At 36.7% G+C, this 23,490-nt stretch overlaps 1 protein-coding gene across 1 annotated transcript in view; it reads left to right on the top strand.

Moving 5' to 3' along the window:
• THOC2 (THO complex 2) overlaps positions 1 to 23,490 on the top strand; it is a gene marked incomplete at its 5' end in the record, with an annotated part of 47,779 nt that overhangs the window by 6,693 nt on the left and 17,596 nt on the right. The window contains 20 exon segments of the mRNA XM_009877793.1: positions 97 to 167; positions 783 to 904; positions 1,679 to 1,812; positions 3,445 to 3,611; positions 4,205 to 4,297; positions 7,265 to 7,420; positions 9,921 to 10,093; positions 10,239 to 10,434; positions 12,799 to 12,837; positions 14,381 to 14,511; positions 14,599 to 14,700; positions 15,935 to 16,019; positions 16,996 to 17,089; positions 17,524 to 17,604; positions 17,885 to 17,981; positions 19,704 to 19,821; positions 20,547 to 20,726; positions 21,343 to 21,507; positions 22,191 to 22,466; positions 22,779 to 22,920. Of these exon segments, the coding sequence (XP_009876095.1) occupies positions 97 to 167; positions 783 to 904; positions 1,679 to 1,812; positions 3,445 to 3,611; positions 4,205 to 4,297; positions 7,265 to 7,420; positions 9,921 to 10,093; positions 10,239 to 10,434; positions 12,799 to 12,837; positions 14,381 to 14,511; positions 14,599 to 14,700; positions 15,935 to 16,019; positions 16,996 to 17,089; positions 17,524 to 17,604; positions 17,885 to 17,981; positions 19,704 to 19,821; positions 20,547 to 20,726; positions 21,343 to 21,507; positions 22,191 to 22,466; positions 22,779 to 22,920 (2,622 nt within the window).

Here is a 23,490-nt window from a genome sequence, read left to right as displayed (position 1 = left end):
ATTGGAGTAATTACAGGAAAAAACCTTACAAATTCCACAAGTAATGATTTTGTTCTTTTTGTTTGTTTGTTTTTACTCTGTCTTCCTTCATACTAGATATCGAAACAAGTTGTTTAGAAGAAAAAAGTAAGAGGGATCATTTTACCCAGCTGGTATTGGCCTGTTTGGTAAGTTACACTTAGTCTTTTGGTAAAAGTATACTGCTGAAGTTTGACAAGAAAAGTTGATATTGAAGAATTTTTGTTACTGTTTGGTTTTTTTTTAAGGAAAATACTGTTAGAATATTTTAACAAATTGCCAAATAATTAAAAAATGCATCTTCAAAGTGTTATAATAGAGTAACATAGTATAGTTGCAACCTTTTCTGACTTAGAAGTGGCATTCTCTAACCACATGGAATAAGCTTGATTTGTGAGAAAATTCAGCATATAAAAAATAAGACTTTTCTCCCAGAATCTGAGAGAATGGGTATAAGCTTTGTAATCACACAGTTCTTGATTATACATTATAGTATTTAGGGATATTATTGTTTTTAACCAGCAGTTAGATTTTCGGGCTTGTTTCTTCAAGGTGTTCTTATGTATGAAATTCACCACTTTAAAATTCCAATTTCAGTTAAATAGAGGTGGACAGAAATGAGAAACAGTTTGAAGCAGAATGCATTTAGTATCATGGTATATCACAATACTTGAGCTGGTTTTTTTAATCGAAAATGCCTGTGTAGCCTAAAGTAATAATCTTTGTAATTGACAAATCTGATGTATGTTTTTGGTGCTTTTTAGTTTCTTGTATCTGACACGATCCTAAAGGAGCGCTTAGACCCAGAGACACTGGAGTCGTTAGGACTTATCAAGCAGTCTCAACAGTTCAATCAGAAATCTGTTAAAATAAAGACAAAACTATTGTAAGTTTTGGGTCGAGGGTGGTTTGGGGAGTTTGTGGGGAGGAGCAATGGTGATTAGTCTCATAGCAATGTGTTTTAACAATATGTTCATTTAATAAAACTCGTTTCTCTTTAGAAAATGTGTTTTCTTATGCTTTAGCTTGTCATTGAGAAAAACCTCATTAGCTCTCTTAATTTTCAGACTCTTTCTCGAGTTGAGAAAGATCCTTTATACTGTCACTTGTTGCCATGGCTTTTGCTACATTTGTTCCATACGTGCAGATTAAATACTTAGTATTGAATTTTACGAGAAACATGAACTTACTAAGTGTAAGAAAAGTAATTATTATTGTTGCGTCAGTTAAGCATAGATATTTATTTTCATAAGCAAGCAACACAGGACATTATTTTTGTGGCTGTCTTTGGCTCTGCATCCAATGTTTCAGTGTCAAAGAACCTCACTTGAAACTAGAGTAGGTTCTTAAGTACGGATTGGTACAGAGCAGTTCCTCCTGCCTAATGTGTAAGCAAGCTTTACTGTTAAGTGTGAGCATAATCTTGCTTTTAAATGGTCTGCATTTGAAATAAAAGCAGAGCTGGATTTGTTGCTCACCACCTTGCAGGTATTCATTGCGTTGCATTCTGTAATTTTTGCAATAGCTCAACTAAGTTACAAGTTCTTAATGTGCTCAAAATTGCTGTTTTGTGTAAAAAAATTTAATGTTCATAAGAGCATATATAAGCTTCATGCGGGATGTGTTACAGAATAGTCTTTTAATTTCTGTTTGTTTGCAGTTATAAGCAACAGAAGTTTAATTTGTTAAGAGAGGAGAATGAAGGTTATGCGAAACTCATTGCTGAACTGGGGCAAGACTTGTCTGGAAACATCACTAGTGATTTAATCCTTGAAAATATCAAATCGTTAATAGGTAAGGAATTTGTGGAAGGAGTATGGGCACTGGTTTTCTCACATGCTCTTATGCTGTTTGGAGTGACTATAGTCTACTGTGTGAGACCATCTGTGGAGCAAATGCAGGAGTGTAGTGTGATAGTAACACGTGTTGGTAGATCATCTGGGATGGTATTACGACATTTGGAAGTTCCTGTTTCTATGGCAAAATTAATTTTGGGAATGTCATGTAGTTAAACTGATTTTTACAGTACAGCCTTGAGTATATGTGCTGTGATTTTGATTCGATTCTGCAGTATTTTGGGGGGATGTGCGTGTCACTTCTTTGCAGGCAGATTGAAGTGTAACAAAGTAATGCTTTTTGCTATTTTAAGGTACTCAGTTCAATGCATGAGTGTTCTTATTCTTGAACAAGTGATTCCTTAGGAAGAAAAAGAAGTAATAAATGTTCTTCCTTTATCTAGTTCTGTCTGTGATTTGTCGCTATTTCTAGGTTGAGTCTTAGTGAGAGTGTCACTATCGAAGTGCAAAATACATTAAAACCGGGAAATATCCATGATTCCCCATGTTTTACACTTCCTTTTTGAATAGTTTTATACAATATACTGATGTTTGCACCAGTGCCTATTTCATATGGTGCCATTGTGGTAATGGTCAAAAGCCTATGCTACTATTTTATGAAAGGTAATGTTTCGTTATCACAAAATTTTGCCTGAGACTGTCAAATTCCTGTAATAATAATACACGTTTTGGAAGAGAGCTAGAGAAGAGGGTGATTTTGCAAGTTATTTTAGTAAAAAATATGTACTCACTTTTGAGGAATTTTATAACAAAATATTTTATATTGGAATTTTAGGAATTGCAAGTGGACTTCGTATAAATTGTCAGTTCTTTTAAAGTACTGGCTTACAGTAGGTCCGGTGTGGTGGAAAAGGCCTATGGGAAGGAAAGACTGATGCAGTTGTGTATCTGCCTCGTGGGTGTGCCTGGATAAAACTTCTCATGGCACAATGAGTCTAGTTGTGGATTATTTTGATATAAATAATATTTCCATCTCCTGGATTTCTGGTGTAAAATTTTATATAGTGAAATACAGATGTGATTACAACATTGGCTTAAGCTGATCTGTATCGCTGCTCTTACTCCCCTCAAAATAAACTGCTGTTCTCCCTGATTCTAACAATAATAGTGAATTGACAGGATGGTATAACCAGCTGGATCAGGGTCTAGCTCAGGCCAGGTAGTTTTTGGTTTATAAAATTTCTTGCTGGCTCATTAGTGTTACGGCTTCCAGCACAAGGGGAGAGGAAGCAGCCTGTGCCTTTTGCTGGCACCAGGGTACTAGTCACATTGTTTTTTCTACTTATTAAATGTTCACCTCAAGATGGTAATTTCTAGTCTTTCTGTAATCTGAATTGAAAGTCCTGCTTGGTATCTTTGCCTAGTTCAGTATTCAACGTGAGTCAACATGGTCAATGCTGTGTCATATACCGATGATACCGATTATTTTGCCATAGATAAATTCAGGCTTAATTTTAACTGAAAAAAATAATAATTTTAACTCTAAGGACTAACACATTTGTGCTTTAGTTACAGAGTGAAGATGAACTGTAGCAGTGCTAAGCTTTTCCACTCTGTTCTTCTCCGCTAGGATGTTTTAACCTGGATCCTAACAGAGTTCTGGATATTATCCTAGAAGTCTATGAGTGCAGACCTGAGTATGATGACTTCTTTGTACCGCTGATAGAGTCTTACATGTACATGTGTGAACCTCAAACTTTATGCCATATCCTTGGGTTCAAATTCAAATTTTATCAGGTAGTGTATTTCCATTCTTAATTGTTGGTTTTGGTGGTTGGTTTTACTGAGTGTTGAATGGCAGTCAGTGATAAGGGATTCACGTGGAGAATTTTTTTTTTTACATAGAGCTGAATTTCTGAGTTTTAAAATTTCAGTATTAAAATAATTTTATTATTTGAGTGGGGGTCTCTAATGTATTTTAGAGGAGGATGCTGAAAGCAATCCTGATACCTCCCATTTGAACTTGTATGGTTATATAAGGACTGTCATTGGTGAAGAAATTGTACCTCGTAAGCAAACCACTTGTCCCCAGGAGTGAAGAGCATATTTGCAAGAGTATCATGGTTGATACTTGATAAAATGTTCAAGTTTTTTTCAGAGATGTGATTAAGAATTGCGTTCGAGCACTGTAAGGTATGAAGATAGTCGAATGTTTTTGTTTCTAATTCTGATTGTATATTGCAGTCCAGTCTAGTAAGTAGGAGTTAATAACATAACAAGAACTGTGGATTATTATGTTTCATCTAAACTTTGAGTAGTTTCTATTTCATGACCTTCTGCAGTGACCTGTTTGCTTTTTTTTCATAAATTTGCCATCTTGTCCTTTTTAGGATCCAAGTGGTGAGACGCCATCCTCCTTATACAGAGTTGCTGCTGTCCTTTTGCAACATAATCTCATAGATTTGGAAGACCTTTATGTTCATGTAAGTGGCAGTGCTACTCTGTCAAATGCCAAAACTATGAAAGTTTTAAAAAGAAAGTCAGACGTTTTACCTAGAGTTTCAGATTCAGGACAGACTGTGTAATACCTGTATATTTATGTGTTTAATGTATTTAGAAATTTCAGCACCTTGTAATGCTGCCTATTAAAATAAACACACACTGAAATATGAGTGCTGATACGCTTTCTTTGAATTATCTGTGTAGCATCTTCCAGGTTGCTCACTTCCTGCCTGAATAGGACATAAGAGATAAATGCCTGAGTGTGCTTTCAATGCCTAAGCAACCTTCTTTAAGAACTAGACCCTTTCAGTGTCTTGCTTTATAAGACAGATTTTTGAAGAAATTGGTAGGACAATCGGTTCTTAACATTCCTTGGTTAGTTTAATAGTAGGTGTTTTTGTTTGGCTTTTTTTTTTTTTTTGAAGTTACATATTCCTGCCTAGGCCTGTCATCTACAGGAATTCTGACGATTTGTTAGGTTGAAAGAGGAAAACGGAGTTACACATTCAGATTTAATTAGAGAGACTTATTGTCTCTAGTCTGACAGTCTTGTCAACCAACCAGTGTACTAGTTTGGCAGATGGTAAACAGAATGCTAGTTATCAAAATAATTTTACATTATATGCCAGTTTTTAATTTTGGAATATCCACAGATATTTTAAGACTCCACTGAAATCAAGGAAATGAGCTCTAGTTCCAGCTATGGAGATTTTGGAGTGCAGTCCTGCCATTCATGTGTGTGGCAGTTCATAGCATTAGTCACGATCCGACTTGTCAATAACTATCTCTGGCTTCATAGCAGTATTTTGGCTACAAGTGTGTTGGGTGGAGCAAGAGTAGGAGTGCGTGTCTCAGATAATTAGTGTGGAGGGAGGAATGCATGATAATGATGGCAGTTTGTTAGGAGTGATTATAAGTTTACAAAACAAATGCTCAGACTCAAAATTACAGTGGCCTGTGCAGTCTCAGCTCTAGACCTGTATAGGTGTGGGCATGTTTTCTGGCAGTCTCACAGCTAGAATGATCTCTGCATTTGTTTATATGGTTCACCTTCATCACATTGATTCTCAGTCTCATTTTTAATCCACTTTGATTCCAGAATCTCTCTGCAAGTCTTTCTGTCAGTCTTTACATGTTTGGGATGCCATTTTTTTTCCCTGCTTTGACTTCAGGCTTAATTTAACTTGCTCTGAGAGTTTCAAGAAAATAATTAATGTGTAGGTGTTGAGTCTTAAGTGGTACATTTTGTGTAGCTCCTTTACAGTAGCAGCTGTCAGGTTTACCATTGATATCATGAAAGTTCTGCCCCCACCCTCTTCCCTTCCTTCACCTTCCAAGTCTGATTTTTCAGTTGTGTATATATGCACACAGCCATACGTAATATATATTGCATCCTGAATATATGATTTACCCCTTGAAATTCTGTACTAGGTATTTCTTCGTGAATTTTTGTAGATTACCCATGTTTTCAAATGAGACAAGTGTAGCTCTTTAAATCTTTCTAAGTGGGATTCTTTCTTCCTCAAATTTCTGTGGAATTGAGGAATTCTACTGTCTCTTCTCTGAAGAAGTCAGAAGCTTAGTCATCAATGACTTGTCCCTTCCAACCTAGGCCATTCTATGATTCTCTATGACTTGGGAAGACAAACGCCATCACTGCAAACATCCTGGCCTTCCTTGTTTTTCCTCCGGATTTATTTGCTGAGCAGGGTGTCATATGGTCCAAGATACCCCTGGTCGGTTGGGGTCAACTGTCCCAGCTGTGACCTTTCACAGCTCCTCATGCACCCCCGGCCTGCTCACTGCTGGAGTGGTGTGAGGGTTAAAAAAGGCCTCGACTTTGTGTCAGCGCTGCTCAACAGTATCAGAAATGTCTCTGTGTTACCACAGATCGTATTAACGTACATAAATACCTGAGGGGTGGGTGTCAAAAGGAAGGGGACAATCTGTTTTCAGTGGTGCCCAGCAATAGAACAAGAAATAATGGGTTTAAGTTAGAACATGAAGAGAAACTTCTTTCCTGTGAGGGTGACAGAGCCCTGGCACAGGCTGCCCAGGCAGGTTGTGGAGTCTCCTTCTCTGGAGACTTTCAAAACCCGCCTGGACACGTTCCTGTGTGACCTGCCCTGGGGAATCCTGCTCTGGCAGAGGGGTTGGACTAGATGATCTCTAGGGGTCCCTTCCAACCCTGAACATTCTACGATTCTGTGATCTACTGTCAGTTGAGAGGAGAGAAAACAGTAAGTCTTCTTGTTTAAAAAAAAACTGACAAGATCACTATCAAAGAGGTCATTGACTGTCCATTAAGTTTTGATTACATACTTGCAGTTAGGTTTTGATTCAAGTTTGGCTCTGTCAGAAAGAGAGCTTGTGTTCCGACTCATGACTTGACCTTCTAATTCTTGAGTGTTGGGTTATCTTCCTCATCCTGAGTGTTCACAAGTGCAAAGCTGTCCTGAGGTTTTATCATACTAGGTATCTCTTAATGCAAAATATTTTTTAAGGAGCAGATGTTACCTACGTTTAACCCACGTTACTGATAAGTAGAAAATGTGATGACTTTTAAATGGTATTCCTTTAATATAAAGTGCAATCTAAATCTGTGTTTAAGTAGGCTAGCTGGTTTTCCAAGGTGATGATTTTTGTTTTCCTTTAGATGAGCAAGTGAAAATTTATGCTTTTGAACATTAATTTTCTTTTAAGGTGATGAATTTATAAAGTATATGTGTAACTATCACCATATAGCTACAGCTGAATGGTAGATTGGAGAGGGGAAGGGGAACTTACACAGCTGATGGTTGTGAGGAAGTAGAACAGTATTATTTCTTGTGAGTCCTTGATTTCAGAATAGCCTGTTATATTGGGGTGATGGTAGGAAGGAAAGGTAGCAGTAGGTCACTGAGTTTCAGATAAAATGTTCATTCTGTTTGGTTTTTGGGTTTTTTTAGCTTCTTCCAGGGGATAATACCATCATCGAGGAACACAAGCGAGAGATAGTGGAAGCTAAACAAATTGTCAGAAAACTTACACTTGTTGTTTTATCCTCTGAAAAGACTGAGGAAAAAGAGAAGGAAAAGGAAAAAGAGGAGGAGAAATCTGAAAAGGTGTGTATGTGAATAGTTTCCTTTCAAAAAAAATTAATTTAAAATTATTTTAAACTAAACATAGTAATTGTTGTGAAAACATCTTTATGTTTATTTGAAACCTACAGGTATGTACTTGGAAGGTTTGTGTGTATCCTCTGATTGCACTTGCATTACTGAATGTGTGGTTTTGGGTTGTTCTGGATTTCTCTTGATTTAGTATTCTTGCTGCAATGGCTAATTTCTTTCCTCTCTCCTCTATCAGCTCCACCAAGTATGTCCCAGCATTCATATATACTTTAAGAACTGTGTTTTCTAGGACCTATGATAGTATTATCCTAGTTGATTTCTTGAAAAAATTAAGGACATTAGTAAGAGTTCATTCCTTCTCTCAATCAAGAATTGGGCTGTAAGGGATTGCTATACTTCAAATGCTGATATAGTTATCCTGCATTGTAGAAAAAGGTTTTAAACCTTTTTAGTTGTAACTGTCTGCTGTGCTTTCCGTTAGATCTCTATTTTTGTATATGTCTATATATCCTTTGTATTTAAGGTGCTGCTTATGTCATGTGTTCTTTGTGTTGCCCTAAATTTAATTTGTTTCATTGTGTCCCAGCCTTAATTTAAACCACAGAATTATTTAATCTCTTGGCAACCTTTCTGTTGTGAACTTCATCTGAGTGTTGAAATACTGGTCAAACATCTTAGAAAGAAAGTAAAATAAAAGCTTTCTAATTGGATTTTGTAAATGGGCTGCTGCAGAGGGGAGCGATTCATCAGTCTTTACAGCTTCTGTTCTTAATTTTCTGTAGTTCTGGATTCATTATATCAATCTGTTGTCTGCTTATTCCTATTTGTTCTGTCTGACCTTGATTCTGTATGTTTCTAACCAGCCTTCCTCCTTCCATTTTTTCTTGTCTAGCTTGAAAAAACCCTAATTTCACTTTCTTCTGGCCACTGCTGTAGTCGCTGCGCTCTGGCTCTCAGCTACAGCTACTGCTTTCAGCTTCTGGCCTCCTTCCCACTCCTGGTTTCGATATCCCCTTTAATGTTACCCCCGGCTTTGGTCCAGCTTCTCTGCAGCCAGGTGGAGCTGCTGGGTATTCTCTGAAGTGTGCGTGTCACCACGTTCTCGTGGAAAACTTGATGGGACATGGAGAGTGTATATACTGCAAGTAATGTCAGATGAATTAAGACAGTTTTTATGGCTAAGCTTTAGGATTATGAACTAGGGAATTTTAAGTTTAGCAGAAACTGCAATGTTTTTCTGAAGGATGACAATGGAAAATGAAGCCTGAGACTGTGTGATGGGAAAATGGAGAGCTGTACTTAAGAAAAACAATTTTTGTGACTCTCTGCACGCTGTTATGCAATGCGTGCTGTTTCTTGAAAAGCTTGTTTCTCTGTTAATATTTTTGTATGTCATTAGCTGTGCAGTTCATAGCGATTAGTAGAGTATCTACATGTGAAAGCTGTTGACAGTCTAAATTTGTACTTTGTATCCAGTATGCAGTTTTAACCTACAGGTTTTGATATGGTACCATGGTGTAAATGCCTGGATAAGGAAAATAGCATTTACCGGCTACTGGCTGTCTTTGAAAACCACAGAGTGCTTATCTTGTGTGGTTAAAATTCATTATTGTCTCATAATTCTAATATAAGTAATTTCATATTGTGAAATGCATTTATCTACTTTTGCCTCTTAAAATGCATTTGACATAACCAAATGATGGGAGATACTTGAGAGGTCACAGAACTCAGCAGTGTAACCAGATTTGACAGCAATTCCAGACTGACTCTTACCTGTGCCATGCATGCTTGTGCTTTTGGAGAGCGTGTTTCAGAAGAGCTTGTTTACCTAGAGAGAGACTCGGTCAAGCAGCGTGCGTGTGTGTGAGCAGTGACTGCTTTGGCAATGAAATAGCACGCTAACACGTAAAGCCCGGAAAGACTGTGTGAGTAGAAACACAGATTCTAACATAGCTGGTAATCACCCAGAAAATCCAAATCGCAGAAAATTCAATGTTATCCAACTTTAACTAGTATGTTCATACCAATTAATAACTCGCTTATGATTTGATTTTAGGTAATATTATAACTTTGAAGAAGTCTGTTGTATCAAACATGAATATCAACCTTCCTACATATACAATACAAAGGATTCGTAAATGCTCACATTGTTCTTAAAATGTCATGTAGAGAAGTAAGCTGCATCTGATTGTGACATTTTGAAAAGTACATGGTCGGACATATGTCAGACAACTTTATAAAATTCTGCTTTGAACTTTATTTTTAACATATTCTTTGATCTAGATGTTAATTTCTACATGGGCTGGTTTACTATTGCTTTCGTGGTGTGCTTAATATCTAGCTGCATTCTATTTTATTTATTTTTATTTTTTACGTAGTTGAAATGCTACGGTTTCTTCTAGCTGTGGATCACAGCTGCATACTGTTTAAGGAGAAATATTAAGAAGACTTTATGAATACGCTTTTTCATTAATTACTTGTTATCTTGCAGCCCCCTGATAACCAAAAGCTTGGTTTATTAGAAGCGTTATTAAAAATTGGTGACTGGCAGCATGCACAAAGTATTATGGATCAGATGCCTCCGTTTTATGCTACTTCGCACAAGTCTATTGCAATTGCCCTTTGCCAGCTTGTACACGTGACAATTGAACCTCTGTACCGAAGGTAAAGTGAAAAGTACTATTCTGCTACATAGGGGAAAACTGCTCTTTATTTATAAGCATAAATTTGCTAATAAGTTTAATTGTATTGATACATTTCTGAAATGTTCACTTCAGTTTCGTGTGAAATGATGCACGTTATTTTTCAGAGTTGGTCTACCAAAGGGAGCTAAAGGGACACCATTTGCTTCTTTACCAAACAAGAGAGCACCAAAACAAGCAGAGAGCTTTGAGGACTTGAGGAAAGACGTGTTCAGCATGCTTTGTTATCTTGGTCCTCATGTCTCCCATGATCCCATTTTATTTGTAAAAGTGGTGCGTCTTGGAAAAGCGTTTATTAAAGAGGTTGGTATGACAACAGTTTGTCAAAATTTGAGAAATAACAATTCCCTTGATGTCAAAAAATGCTCAAGTCTTAATAATTGTGTATTTATTCATATACTGAAACATGAAACATTTTCTTGACTAAGAAACTGGGAGAATCTTGTTTTAATTCTTGGTCATTTTTATGGTGAATAAACAAACACTTTTATGAACAACTTCAGGCACTTTAGGTTTTTAACCAGGAATATTTAGCAATAACTAAATTCTCATTATGGTCTTCATCATTTAAAACATCTATCTTGGTATGGATATTAAAAAAACCCCCAAAAACAGACATAGAGCACTAATTGCATGGAAGCTTTTACATTATTAGAGTGACAGTGTAGGCAATGGCGAATGATAATGTAATACGTTACTAGTACTTTCTTTTCCACCTGTTAGGTTATTTGGAAAGTAGAGAATGTTGTATCTTTTTAATTAGTGGAGTGCCCCCCTGTTTTGCCAGTTAAAATACTGCTATTCTTGAACTTGTATCAGTGACAAACCTCTGGATGCCACTAAGGGTGAGTTCAATGTGGAGACTGAAAAAACCCTGTAAAGCGTTAAGTTGCCACCTATAGAAATCAGACGGCCTCTTGAGATTTGTTGTAGTCGTTTCACCAAGTTGTTGCCACATCCCTATTGGAAGATTGGCAGCACGACGTCTGTCAGAAGGCTGCTGGTTGAATTCACGTTCTGAACGCTGCTGGAATGTACTCAGTAGGTTAGACTGAAGGCAGTGATTTTATTTGCTTCTTTTGTGCCAATTTGCCGTTTGACTAGCGGTTTTGTTTTATTTTCAGGTCAACAGTACGGGGCTTTTTAATTTTTTTAAATAGCAGCTCAGAGAATCTTTGGAATTCATAGGGTTTTTTACATTATTATTATCATCATCAGTATTATCAGTAGTAGTATTCAAAACCTCCTCCAAACTTAAAAATCACTGTATTTGTTACCTAGCTTTTTATGTTAACATACAACTGAAAGTTGTTAGTATGTTAGTTGATCTCAATGATACTGGTTTTAAAGTTTCTTTTTTTAAAAACCCAAAAAAGTAATAGATATTGGAATGTTCAAATGTCCTAATTTAACAGATTTTGACAGGGAGTTTGCTCTCATCATGTTCCAAGGTGCAAAGTTTAGGTTCCAGGTAGCCTTTGTAATAAAATCATGCTAATTTCAAGCATTTCCATCTTTACCTACTTCCATGTCTTTGTAGGAGGTATAATTTCTCAGCATCTTCTCATCTGGAATAATGAGATTCCACAATGGTTAATGCTCTTATTTTTTATAACATGCTTATTTCTTGCTGGTCTGCGAGAAGATTGATACTTGAGTGATGTGCTCTGTGACACTGACAATGCAGTTAATTCCAAAATTATAATTTCAGGGGAGTAATTTATTTTACTGCTGTCAGCGGACTATTAGGACTACTTTGTAATTATGTTCACGCACTGAAGGTTTGTGAGAAGGCCCTTCTTTTTGGATTTCTGTGTTCAAATGGAGATTACTTGCCTATGGGAATCTCATGCAGTTTTACTGTAAATGTATAAATCTAATAGTTCAATGTATTTCTCACAAGAATGAGCAACATTTTAGCTATTTGCTCTAGGTTGGAACTGTGAAGAAATTCATCAGTGACAAAGTGGTTAAGGTAACATAGGGAAAGTTTTTTTTAATGCACTGTTGCCGTCAGCATGTTCTCCTTCCAAAACTCCATTTAACACAGTAGAAATACTTATAACTGGAGGTGATTTGACTGTACGTTAACTCATACAGTAGTTTAAAAGTTAGACTACTAACATTGCACTGCAGCTTTCATGCTCTAGTGTACCTTTAAAATAATTGTGCGCTTACTGGTGTGATAGCTTAATCTGCTTTTCATGGTGAGTGGAACAAGAAGGGAGAAAAAGTAATTTAATAATAAAGACTAAGAGCTTAAGAGTGTGTTGTTTTAAGAGAAAGATGGGGAAATAATCAGTGACTGTTGATAATTGTGTTGAAAGCGTTGCAGTTTTTTAGGTAGAAGGTGAATGCGTAGGTAATGTTTTTTCTTCAGTATTACATTCAGTAATACTGAATGTATTTCATATATAATGTTTACTTGATGTTTTAGTTATTACCTCTTTCTGAAGAAAAGTGTACAGAACTCCTATATATGTAAGCGATGCATTTCATCTCTGCATTTGAATATGTTTGAGAATATCTTAATGTTGACAAATCTGAAAAATTAAACATCTACTAGGCATGTGGCACTTCAAGTTTATGTTTTTTGCTGATGTAACCTGGTTCTGAAACTCTGTTAGTTAATTATATGACAATTAAGATGACTGTCTTTTATTATAGTTTCAGTCTGATGGAAGCAGAGAAGAAAAAGAGAAAATGGTGAGTTTATTTTGGAGGAAGGTGTTTTTATGCAAGATTATAATTGAGACCAAATGTATAAGAGCAGTACAACTCTTCTTCCTCTGTAAACTTTTCTGTTGTATGTTATAGACTTGTCTTGATTCTTTGTAGACAAGTTTGGGCCAGTCACATGGGTTTTTTCCTATTTCTGTCCTTTCTTTTAATTATTTTGTTCTTTCTCTCCTGCATTCCTCAAACATAATCTTGTTATTTTAGTCCAGTGCATTCTACGTACTTGCTCAGAATCAACTGGAATACCTCTAGCTATTTATTCTATAAATACACTTTTCACAGTGGCACCTTGTGTCTTAAAGAATGTGCTGGGAAGAAGAGAAATAAGAAGTAGGGGCAGTGTTGAGTAGTAAAATAGCTGTTTTTCCTTAATTACCTAATTTATTTCTTTCTAAATTTTCTCATTTTATTGAATTATCAAGATTGGCCACAATGAAACTCAGGTGTCCAGTTGAGATCTCAACTTACAAAAGCAAGTGTGGGTTATGGTTTTTTTTTGTTTGTTTGTTTGTTTGTTTTTTAATCAACAAGCAAGTTTTCAGTATGAAGCGTGTGCAATTTTGGTTATTACTTACTACTACTCCTGCTTCTCACTTGTCATGATTTCCTAACTTCTTGAATCTTTGCGGAGAAAATCAGTCTCTTTGGTTATGGAAGATTTTTTGGCTGCTATGGTTATTCTAACATAAGTCAGTGAGAAAGAGAAATCTGTAAGAAAGGGGATGAATAGGATATTGAAAATTGGTGCAGTGCCTTGGAAACATGTATAATGGCTTCAGGTTTTAATCTGGAATTTTGAAAATGTGACTAGGACGGAGCCAGCCTCTTTTCAGCGATGTCCAATGACAGGAAAAGGGGCAATGGGCAAAAGCTGGAACATAGGAGGTTCCACAAAAATATTAGAAAAAACTTTTTCCCTGTGAGGGTGACAGAGCCCTGGCACAGGCTGTCCAGGGAGGTTGTGGAGTCTCCTTCTCTGGAGACATTCAAAACCCGCCTGGACACGTTCCTGTGTGACCTGCTCTGGGTGATCCTGCTCTGGCAGGGGGGCTGAACTAGATGATCTTCTGAGGTCCCTTCCAACCCCTGACATTCTGTGATTCTGTGAAGAATTTAATACATTGAAAGCATTAAATGCAACAGGAGAAAACTGAATTTGGCAACTGCACGTTCTCAAGATATCCATTTTAAAAATTATTTATTTGATTTGAAAAATATGAGTACAACTTGCAGAGAACTTGAGCAGCTTTGCTGAAATATCTTACATAGGCAAATAAAATATTGACTGTATGTGTGGTCTATAAATTATCTAAGAAAAGATTTGTGATCAGGGATATTTTAGAGTCCTTTTTACTGTTGTTGCTTTTGGTTAGAAAGTCTTAATCTTGTGGCAAGCTGGTATGTTTAGTCTACTGAGATGTGCAGTTTGTGCGTATCTGCACAACACACATAGTATTGCTTCTGATGTATGTACTCGATAGTTACCTCAAGCTTTTTGTCTTTATCTCAGGAGGTTCTGTTTAGCTGCTTGCTGAGTATTACCGACCAGGTCTTGCTTCCATCTCTTTCTCTGATGGACTGCAATGCATGCATGTCTGAAGAATTATGGTCACTGTTCAAACCTTTTCCATACCAGTACCGGTGAGTAGAGTAATTTTTTTCCATTCTTTGGAAGTGATCCCTAGAATTGTCAGTACTAAAAGTAATTTTGCTTTATAATCTTTCAAGGTACCGTCTTTATGGGCAATGGAAGAATGAAACATACAATAGTCACCCGCTTCTAGTGAAAGTTAAAGCTCAAACCATAGACCGAGCCAAATACATTATGAAGTAAGTTGTCTAATTCCATAAATATCTATCAACTGTGATACAGTGTATTACCTGTCACCAACTGAAGAAAAAAGGGACTTGACAAGTATATTCCCTTTCTAAGGACTCAGTAATTTCACTGATAATCCGTGGTCATGAAGTATTTAATGTACTGTGATTAAAAACTGTCACATAAGTAAGGATACAAATTTGTCGCCAACAGGAGTATTTAATCTGTGAAAAATAATCCCATTTAAAACCTTTTCCATAAGTATGCTATTGTTTGATAATTTCTTTGCTTATGAAAATGTCAGAGCGCAACATGTTTTCTCTAGGTAAGGAGACTGAGGAGTCCCAAAAGTCTTGTCACAGTTTCTGTAAGTTTGAAAGTAGGGCATTATGTTGAATCGAACGTGATGATTTCTTCTCGTCTTCAAGTAGGCTCACAACAGTTTCAGATTTACCTCAAATTAGTGTCTCTGACATCATTGTCAGAGATTTGGGTTCTCCATTTGTTGTTGTGAAAAGCAAATTCTGTGGTTTTGTAACGTGGATAATTAGAACCTTTCTACATAGGCAAGACAGAGTAATTGTTACTGAGTAAAAGATTTTGCACTTGCAGCTGTGGAAGCTAGGAACAGTTCTTCTGATTCTCTTCTGACTGGCTGCACAGCTAGCATGAGATGTCAAGTTTTATAGACTTTCTCTCGTGCAGTGGATTTCAGCCATGCAGCTGAGCTGCAGCGTTGTCACTTGTTCACATTGCTCTGTGCACAATTTACTTTTGCACGTTGGCTTCAGGTTTCGTGTTATGCTCATCCTTTCAGTAGGGGATGCTGTGGAAATGTAGCACAAAGAAATTAGTGTATTTTTTTCAACGATCAGAGTGCAGTTACTGGAAAATGACTTCTCTATAGCTAAATTAAATTTACAGGAGAGATTAACAGCATCACATACTATTTTATAGGTGGTATAGGTCCCACGGACAGCTTGCACATGCAGTGTGCTCAAAGTTGAAACTGTAATACATAGTATTCTAGGCACATCTGGTTTGTTTGTACTCTGTGTGTTAGGGGAATATAAATTTCAGGTTACAGGAGGAGTAATATTTTAATGCTTAGATTTTTTAGAAACGCACTTGCTAGTGAAAATTTGATCTGTGTGACTAATAATGATATTTCTTCCCTGGAACTAACCTGTTGGTTTGGTATTCTTTTAGCTTGTCTATTGCAAGAAAATATGTTCTCTTTTACAGACGTTTAACTAAGGAAAATGTGAAACCCTCTGGAAGACAAATTGGGAAGCTCAGCCACAGCAATCCTACGATTTTATTTGATTATGTATGTAGTGAAATGTTTTTTTAATACTGTTTCATCCTAACAATAGATATTAAAGTATAGGAAAGGACCTGCTGTCTTAGTGAGAGAATTTAATTATTTTTTACTTTTGATGCAAATTTTAAAATACGATAATTTGTAGTGCACAAGTCTGAGATGTTCAATAGGACAGTAAATCTTGAATAACAACAACTGCACATAAAACTACGTCCACTTTATTTATAGGAGTAAAGTACTTAATTTGACGTAGCTGAGGTACATCTCAGAGGTACAGGGATGTGCTGACCAGGTTATGCACAGGGCGAATTTGAGTTGGATTGCTCTGGGTGGTTGTAAGCATGTGATGAAGATACGTCAGGGACATCTAGATGAAACATAAAGCTCTGAAGTTGGAAATGCACTTACAGAATTGGGGAGGATTTTTAAGATTGACTGGTGTTACAAAGTGCTTGAGACGTGTTATGTTGGTGGACCTCCACCTCACTCACAAATGTGACTTATATTAACATAACAGTTCTTAGATTTTACTTGAAGAAATTAATACTGCAATACACACACAAGTGCGCACATCGTGTGCCATGGATAAGATTCTGAAATTTGGTTAGTGCAGTTTGCCTGTGTTCTTTCATGGCCTAGGTTCGTGGGGTTTTAATAGTCTTTTGTTGTAAGTAGCAATGGATACTCTTCCTGCTAGGGTTTATGTTTCTTAAGAAATCTTAGGGGAAAAAGTGAAATGTTTCCGTGATTCTCTTTTTTAATAGTTGAAAAGTGATGCAGAATTGTTTTTACGTATTAGAAACATTTCTAATCTCAAAGGTGCTCGTTAAGTTAATGTAATTGCCTGTTATTTTGAACGTGGTTTAGGACCTTCTAAAAAAATTAGTTCAAAGTATGTTTTAGTTGTTAACAGTGTTGATCTATTATGTGAAAGATAAGGAATACTATTCCTATTCAGCTGAATATCTTTTGTAACTTGCAGATTTTATCACAAATACAAAAATATGATAACTTAATAACTCCGGTTGTTGACTCCCTGAAATACCTCACTTCGCTGAGCTATGATGTCTTGGCATGTATCCTTTTCTGTAAATCAGTACGTTAAAGTTGCTCTTCTGGCCAGATTAAATCTGTTGTCTGTGAGTGAATATTATCTTCTGTTGTTTTCTGTTGCTGGAAATTTTAGTGATGTTTGCAAATACTTTTGCACTCTTAGTGGGTTACAGAACCCTCTCTATTAATGTATTAATGTGAAAATTATACTTTTTTTTAAGGGTTTTTTTTACTGCTCCCACACTGTTCTTGAAGGCATGATACTGCTTTTCAAGTTAGCATTTCTTTCATGATTTTATTTTTTTATATCATGAATATGTTAGTGTATCCCCTACATAACGCTTGCTATACTTGCATGTCATGGTCACATATTACAAACTGTGGAGCTGGAAAAACAGGTCTGTATAACTTTTGTTTTACAAATTGAGGGTAAATATTCTCTTTAATTCCAATAAAGACTGTATCATTGAAGCTCTGGCAAACCCTGAGAAGGAGAGAATGAAGCATGATGACACTACAATCTCGAGCTGGCTGCAGAGTTAGTATTGTTGTTTTATTTATTTCATTAATGTTTAAAATACTTCTTCCTAATGATCTGCTACTGTACTGTTAATCATTATGATCAATATTTCACCTGGATCTGTCAGCTAATTTTTTAAAATAAACAGAGAGCTGACAAGCTTAATCAATAGGAAAAAAATTTTTTTTTCCCCATCATATTACAAATATATATATATTGCTAACATTGTTTCATTAATCATTATTTAATAAATCAGTATCTCATGAGGTGCAGTGACAGCTGTTTCTCCTTGCTTTAGGTCTGGCTAGCTTTTGTGGTGCAGTTTTCCGAAAATACCCGATTGATCTTGCTGGTCTGCTTCAATATGTAACCAACCAACTGAAAGCTGGGAAAAGGCAAGTCTTGCACAACTGGTCTTTTATAAACGCAATTTTTGTAATGTATCAGAAGTTTGCTGATAACATGGGCACTCGATGTAGTAGTTACTGTAGTAGTGGTAAAACCCCTGTCATAATACTAGGAAGGTTAAGTAATTTAAATAACAGAAAGAATAAAATCCTCTTTAGTGTATTATTGTTCCTGTAATTGTGCAGCAGTGGTATATTATTTTAATACAGCTTTCTTAAAAACTGACAAGGTGGGGGACAAAACCTTGCTGGACTGTATATTATCTGAAACATAACTATTCATGATGTAAAAGAGTGTGACTGTTACAGTATTTAGTTTTTTTGCTGTCTGAATGTCTTCTCTGTAGGGATGGATCTTAATATTTTAGTTTTTCAAATACTTTGTCCAGTTTATTTATTGGCAGTTGAATTGCTGCTTGATATGTCAATGCCTGTTTGTAACTCAAAAAGTTTTTAGACGAGGCTTGCAATTCAAATCTTCCTTTTTGCCATTCCATTGTGATCACTTAGTAGTATTGTTTCATTTATTTATTTAATTTTAACATGTTGGTTTTGTCAGATAGGTAAGTATCGGTTGTTTTCTATTATGAATCCCTGTATGCTTACTGAAAGACAGCTTACCAGTTGAGATTATGCAGCATGTTATTTTAGAGTATTTATGTGGAGAAATCTAGTTTTTTTCCCTTTCCTGCAACGTAGACACTCAGTCTCACGTGCTCCCTTATCCCCAATTTGTTTTATATTCTGATGATGGTACAATTACATTGAGCTACAGATGAATGGTGAGTAATGTTTCTTGTCTTTCCCCAGAATTAAGTATTAGGACTTTTAAAGTATTTTTAAAAAAATAATACAAAATTATTTTTAGTATTCAGTTTAGTATTAGGGTTTGTAGAAATAAAATGGATTTAGCATTTTGACAGTATCATAGGACTGGAGCTTTCAAGTGTTTGAATTGGGGTATGTGCTAGTGTTGCGTAGTTCCTAGACAGAAAACATAGTCTCGTTGGAAAGCAATTATTTAGATAGAAAACTTTGTTTTGAGGGATATGGGTCAACTCTTCTAGTTGGGCACACAGATTTCTGAAGTTACTGGAAAATAGTGCTAATTTGAATGATCATGATACAATTTACTGTATTTCTCTTGAGGGAAAGTCTTTGCCCTTGCAGAATTCACAGCAGCAAGTGTAGGGCCTAGTCTCTGGGCAGGATGGTTATTGGAGTGTTTTTTATAGTCTCTGTTTTAAGTAAAAAATATTTTCCATATTCCAATAATCTCTCCAGACTAATTTTGCCAGTAAATTTGAAGGCCACGTACTATTCTAGAAATGTTATTAAAAATTGTAAATGTTCAATGTTCAAGAAATAACTGTATAGATACAGTGTGAAACATGTAAAACAACAAAAGGGGACAATAAACTTGGATGATTAAATTGGTACTTAAAAGTTAATAGCAGTGCACTCACTTATTTTCAGAAGGGATGTTCTGAAGGGGTTCTGAAATACAGCTGTTGAATGCCTGTGTTGCTATTAAACACCAGCTTTTTACTTGTAATAAAGAAATCCTCATGTGCTCAGCATACTAGTTGCTTTAAAAAAAAGTTATTTGTTCTAATGTGCATCATAGTGTTGCTTTGTACTGTGTATTGGATATAATAACTTCCATTTCTTAAAGTTTGGTTTTACTCCACTTTTCTGTTTTCTGTGCAGCTTTGATTTGCTTATTTTAAAAGAGGTAGTGCAGAAAATGGCAGGGATCGAAATTACAGAAGAAATGACCAGGGAACAGTTGGAAGCCATGACTGGTGGAGAACAACTGAAAGCTGAGGTGTGTTGGTGTTTAATTTAATTAATAATAGCTACTGCTCATTAATGGTGGTTCTAAAGGCTGATTCCTGAAGTCTGGCAGCGGAGCTGAGAAGGGTATGAGTGCTTCCATCAGGGAGCTTCCCGCTGTTGAGCTCACAAGCCTCGCAGCAGACAAGCAGCCGAGACAGGGCGTGCGTGAGCCTTAATTGTTGTGCTTTGCAGCATCTTATTACCGAAGGCAGCCTTTGTTACCCCGTGTTACATGACGGAGCTGCGAGTTAGAGCAGCCAGGGAGCCTCGATGTTGTGCAGTCCTGCTGTTTTAGCCCTGCTCTGAGGGTAGCAGCTCCCCGTTGAGTGGAGTAAAAGCTTAAACCATTTTAACAGCTAGAACTGTTGCAGCCTCGTCATCAGAGATCTAGTTGGATCTGACCTAGGCTCGACTCGAGGGAGCTGAAGAGACTCTGAGCGGAACACACCAGACATAGGTCTAAAATGCAGTTCCATGATGCCTGAGCTCAAATGTGACTCTTGCTGTGTAAAAGATTTATTAATAACATGCAAGACTAGTTAGTTTCTGATTCTGATATATATTATGTTGCAGTAGAGGATCCAGAAAGTGTTTTATTGATGGACAGGAAAGTGTACTGATGTTACTTCCATCAGCATTTCTACAGTGAGAAGAACAGTTTCCATTTGTGATGCACTATTTCCAAACCTGGGTAACCTTTCCTGTGCTGTGCAGGGTGGATACTTTGGCCAAATCAGGAATACAAAAAAATCTTCTCAGAGATTGAAGGAAGTATTACTGGACCATGATCTTGCTCTCCCACTGTGCCTGCTTATGGCTCAGCAGAGAAATGGTGTGATCTTTCAAGAGGGAGGAGAAAAACACCTGAAGCTAGTGGGAAAACTGTATGATCAGGCAAGTAAAAACAATCTTGAAAGAACCCCTCCTCTTCTTTGATAAGTTCTAGTGTATCAGCACAGTCTGTAAGAATTTGGCACATAAATAAGAATACATAAGAATTCAGCAGATAGATACAAATGTAAGAATTTTCAAAAATACTTGCAGTGATTCATTACTGAAAAACTTGGGTGTATTGTGTATTACATTTTCAAGTGATTTCTGAGTGAAAGATTAAAACAACCCTTGTCATAAACAAGTTGTTATTTCTTAAGTTGACAATTACTACATTTTTCTGATCTTTGTTAGAGGAATTTTTTTTAATTTTAAGAAAAGCAGCAGCCCGTATGCTTTTACTGCCTTAGGCAGTAGGAACTAGTTTCATTTTTTTCTGGTTCTCCTGCCTTTTGTAAGGCTCTCTTTTATTGCCAACAGAGTTGAGTCACCATTAAGTGACAGAAGTCTGTGGCATGGAAAATTGAGCATCTCTTCTCCATGAGAAAATTCTTGCATACTATGTGTTAACATTTTAAAAAAAGAAAGTGAGGGGGGAAGAGAGCTTTCAAGCTCTCCCTACCTTCACTTTTGAAGAAAATAATACTGTTTGCTAACTTTCTCTATCTTTCACACGTAGTGCCATGACACCCTGGTGCAGTTTGGTAGGTTTTTAGCATCCAATCTGAGCACAGAGGATTACATTAAGCGAGTGCCTTCTATTGACGTTCTCTGTAACGAGTTTCACACGCCTCACGATGCTGCATTTTTCCTCTCGAGACCCATGTATGCACACCTTATATCAGTAAGTACAGCTCTTCATTTTGCCTGCTGTTAGTGCTGCTATGTTACATGCTATTAGTATACGTTCCTGCTCAAGTTTGTTTGCTAAATAAAACTTGCAGAAGCTTTATGAGAGGGCTTGAAAGAGCAGCTGCGGACTGGAACAGGTTATTCTTTGTCTTCATAGAAAATATAGCCCATGTGTCAGCTTTCACACAAACGACAAAAGTTGTAGCTAATGAAGTCATCTCTTCTAATGATTTGGGTGATCAGTAGGTGTTCTCTTCCTCCCCATTCTCCCAAATGTGTAAACTCTTCTTCAGATGTTTTAGATGGATTTTTGCCGTGGAGGAAAACGTTGCAGCTGCTAAAAGGTGTGGTATCTCAGAAGCGTTAGAAGTAAAATTGTCCCTGCATCTAAATGATTGAGAGCAATATTTACTAATATTGAGAGCAATATTTACTTTGTGTAGTATAACGTTTCTAAAACAGCAGATAGCAGCGTCAGTGAAGAAACGTAAATTGATCCAGTATGGATGAATGCTGAAAGTTCTGTGCAGTGTTCTTCAGTGCTTTATGTACATAACTGACATTTCACATGCTTAAATGTTTGTTATATATGAAGATTTTTGAGAAGTTAAATCATATTGTAAAAGCTAGTTTATATTTTTGTACACAAAAATTACTTTTTTTTTTAATCCACAGTCAAAGTATGATGAACTGAAAAAAGCTGAGAAGGGAAATAAACAGCAGCACAAAGTTCACAAATACATTACGTCGTGTGAGCTGGTGATGGGTCCTGTTCACGATGCTGTGATTTCTCTGCACCTTCCCAAGGTGTGGGATGACATCAGTCCTCAGTTTTATGCTACATTCTGGTCTTTGACAATGTATGACCTTGCCGTCCCACATAGCAGCTATGACAGAGAAGTCAATAAACTCAAAGTCCAGATGAAAGCCATAGATGACAATCAGGAAATGGTATGTTTATATAATTTTTTTCTTCAGTTGAAACTTTCTGACCTCGAAAGACTTTATTTTTGGTGTGAAATCTCACATTAAAGTTGTTTAGTTCTGGGAGGTTTTGTCACCTGATGAAACCATTCTGTTTTGTCACATTGACATAATTTGGATTGACTCTTCCTTAAAATTCCCTCATTAAAATTACCAGCGATTTCACGAAGTGGAAATTACTGGAAAATCTGTGCCCTTCCAGCCCAACTCATTCTGTCATTCTGTGATCTGTAGTAAGTGGTAGTATGATACTAAATGAGTTGCACTGACATTTTATAGCCTCCAAATAAAAAGAAAAAGGAGAAAGAACGTTGCACAGCTCTTCAGGACAAGCTCATCGAAGAGGAGAAGAAGCAGTTGGAGCATGTGCAGAGGGTTCTACAGAGACTGAAACTAGAGAAGGATAACTGGCTTCTGGCAAGTAAGTGTATGTAGGGCAAACACTCTGGATGTCTTTGTAGCCATCACTGTTCCCAGAACTAGAAGTTCAGTTTGCAGTAATGCTCCCAATGTTGACTGTAAAATTGGATCTCTTTACCTGCTAACAGACCTCAACATACAAACTTTTAATTAGAATGTGATGTGTCTTTGCTGCAAATGCTGAGTAATTGGTTTTTCAGGAAGTTGTTCTGTTTCTTGCAATGTCAATATTGTGCTAATATAGAAGATAAGAGGTTCAGTGGAAATCTTTAATTGCAAGGTGGCTTGCAGTTGGAATGCTGCTAAGTTAGGGTAATTGCTACGTTGCAAGAAATAGGCATGTCGACTCCCAGTGCGTGGTTCAGTTAGCATGCTCTGTTTGCATCCTGTGATTTTATCGATATGCCACTATTTGAGTGGTAACACCCTGTTGCAATGACAAGATAAATATTGTGCCAGAATAACAGCACCATGAAATGAAACCGCATGCAAACATTTCCTATGGCAGATATACAGGAGGTGGAACAAACTTTCTCTGACAAAGGCTCTGCAATGTTTTGTATTGATGGTA

The sequence above is a fragment of the Apaloderma vittatum genome, unplaced genomic scaffold (assembly GCF_000703405.1).
Source record: "Apaloderma vittatum isolate BGI_N311 unplaced genomic scaffold, ASM70340v1 scaffold25731, whole genome shotgun sequence".
Classification (NCBI taxonomy): domain Eukaryota; kingdom Metazoa; phylum Chordata; class Aves; order Trogoniformes; family Trogonidae; genus Apaloderma; species Apaloderma vittatum.
The sequence above is the reverse complement of the archived record's forward strand: the minus strand, read 5'-3'. Positions and strand labels throughout refer to the sequence as shown.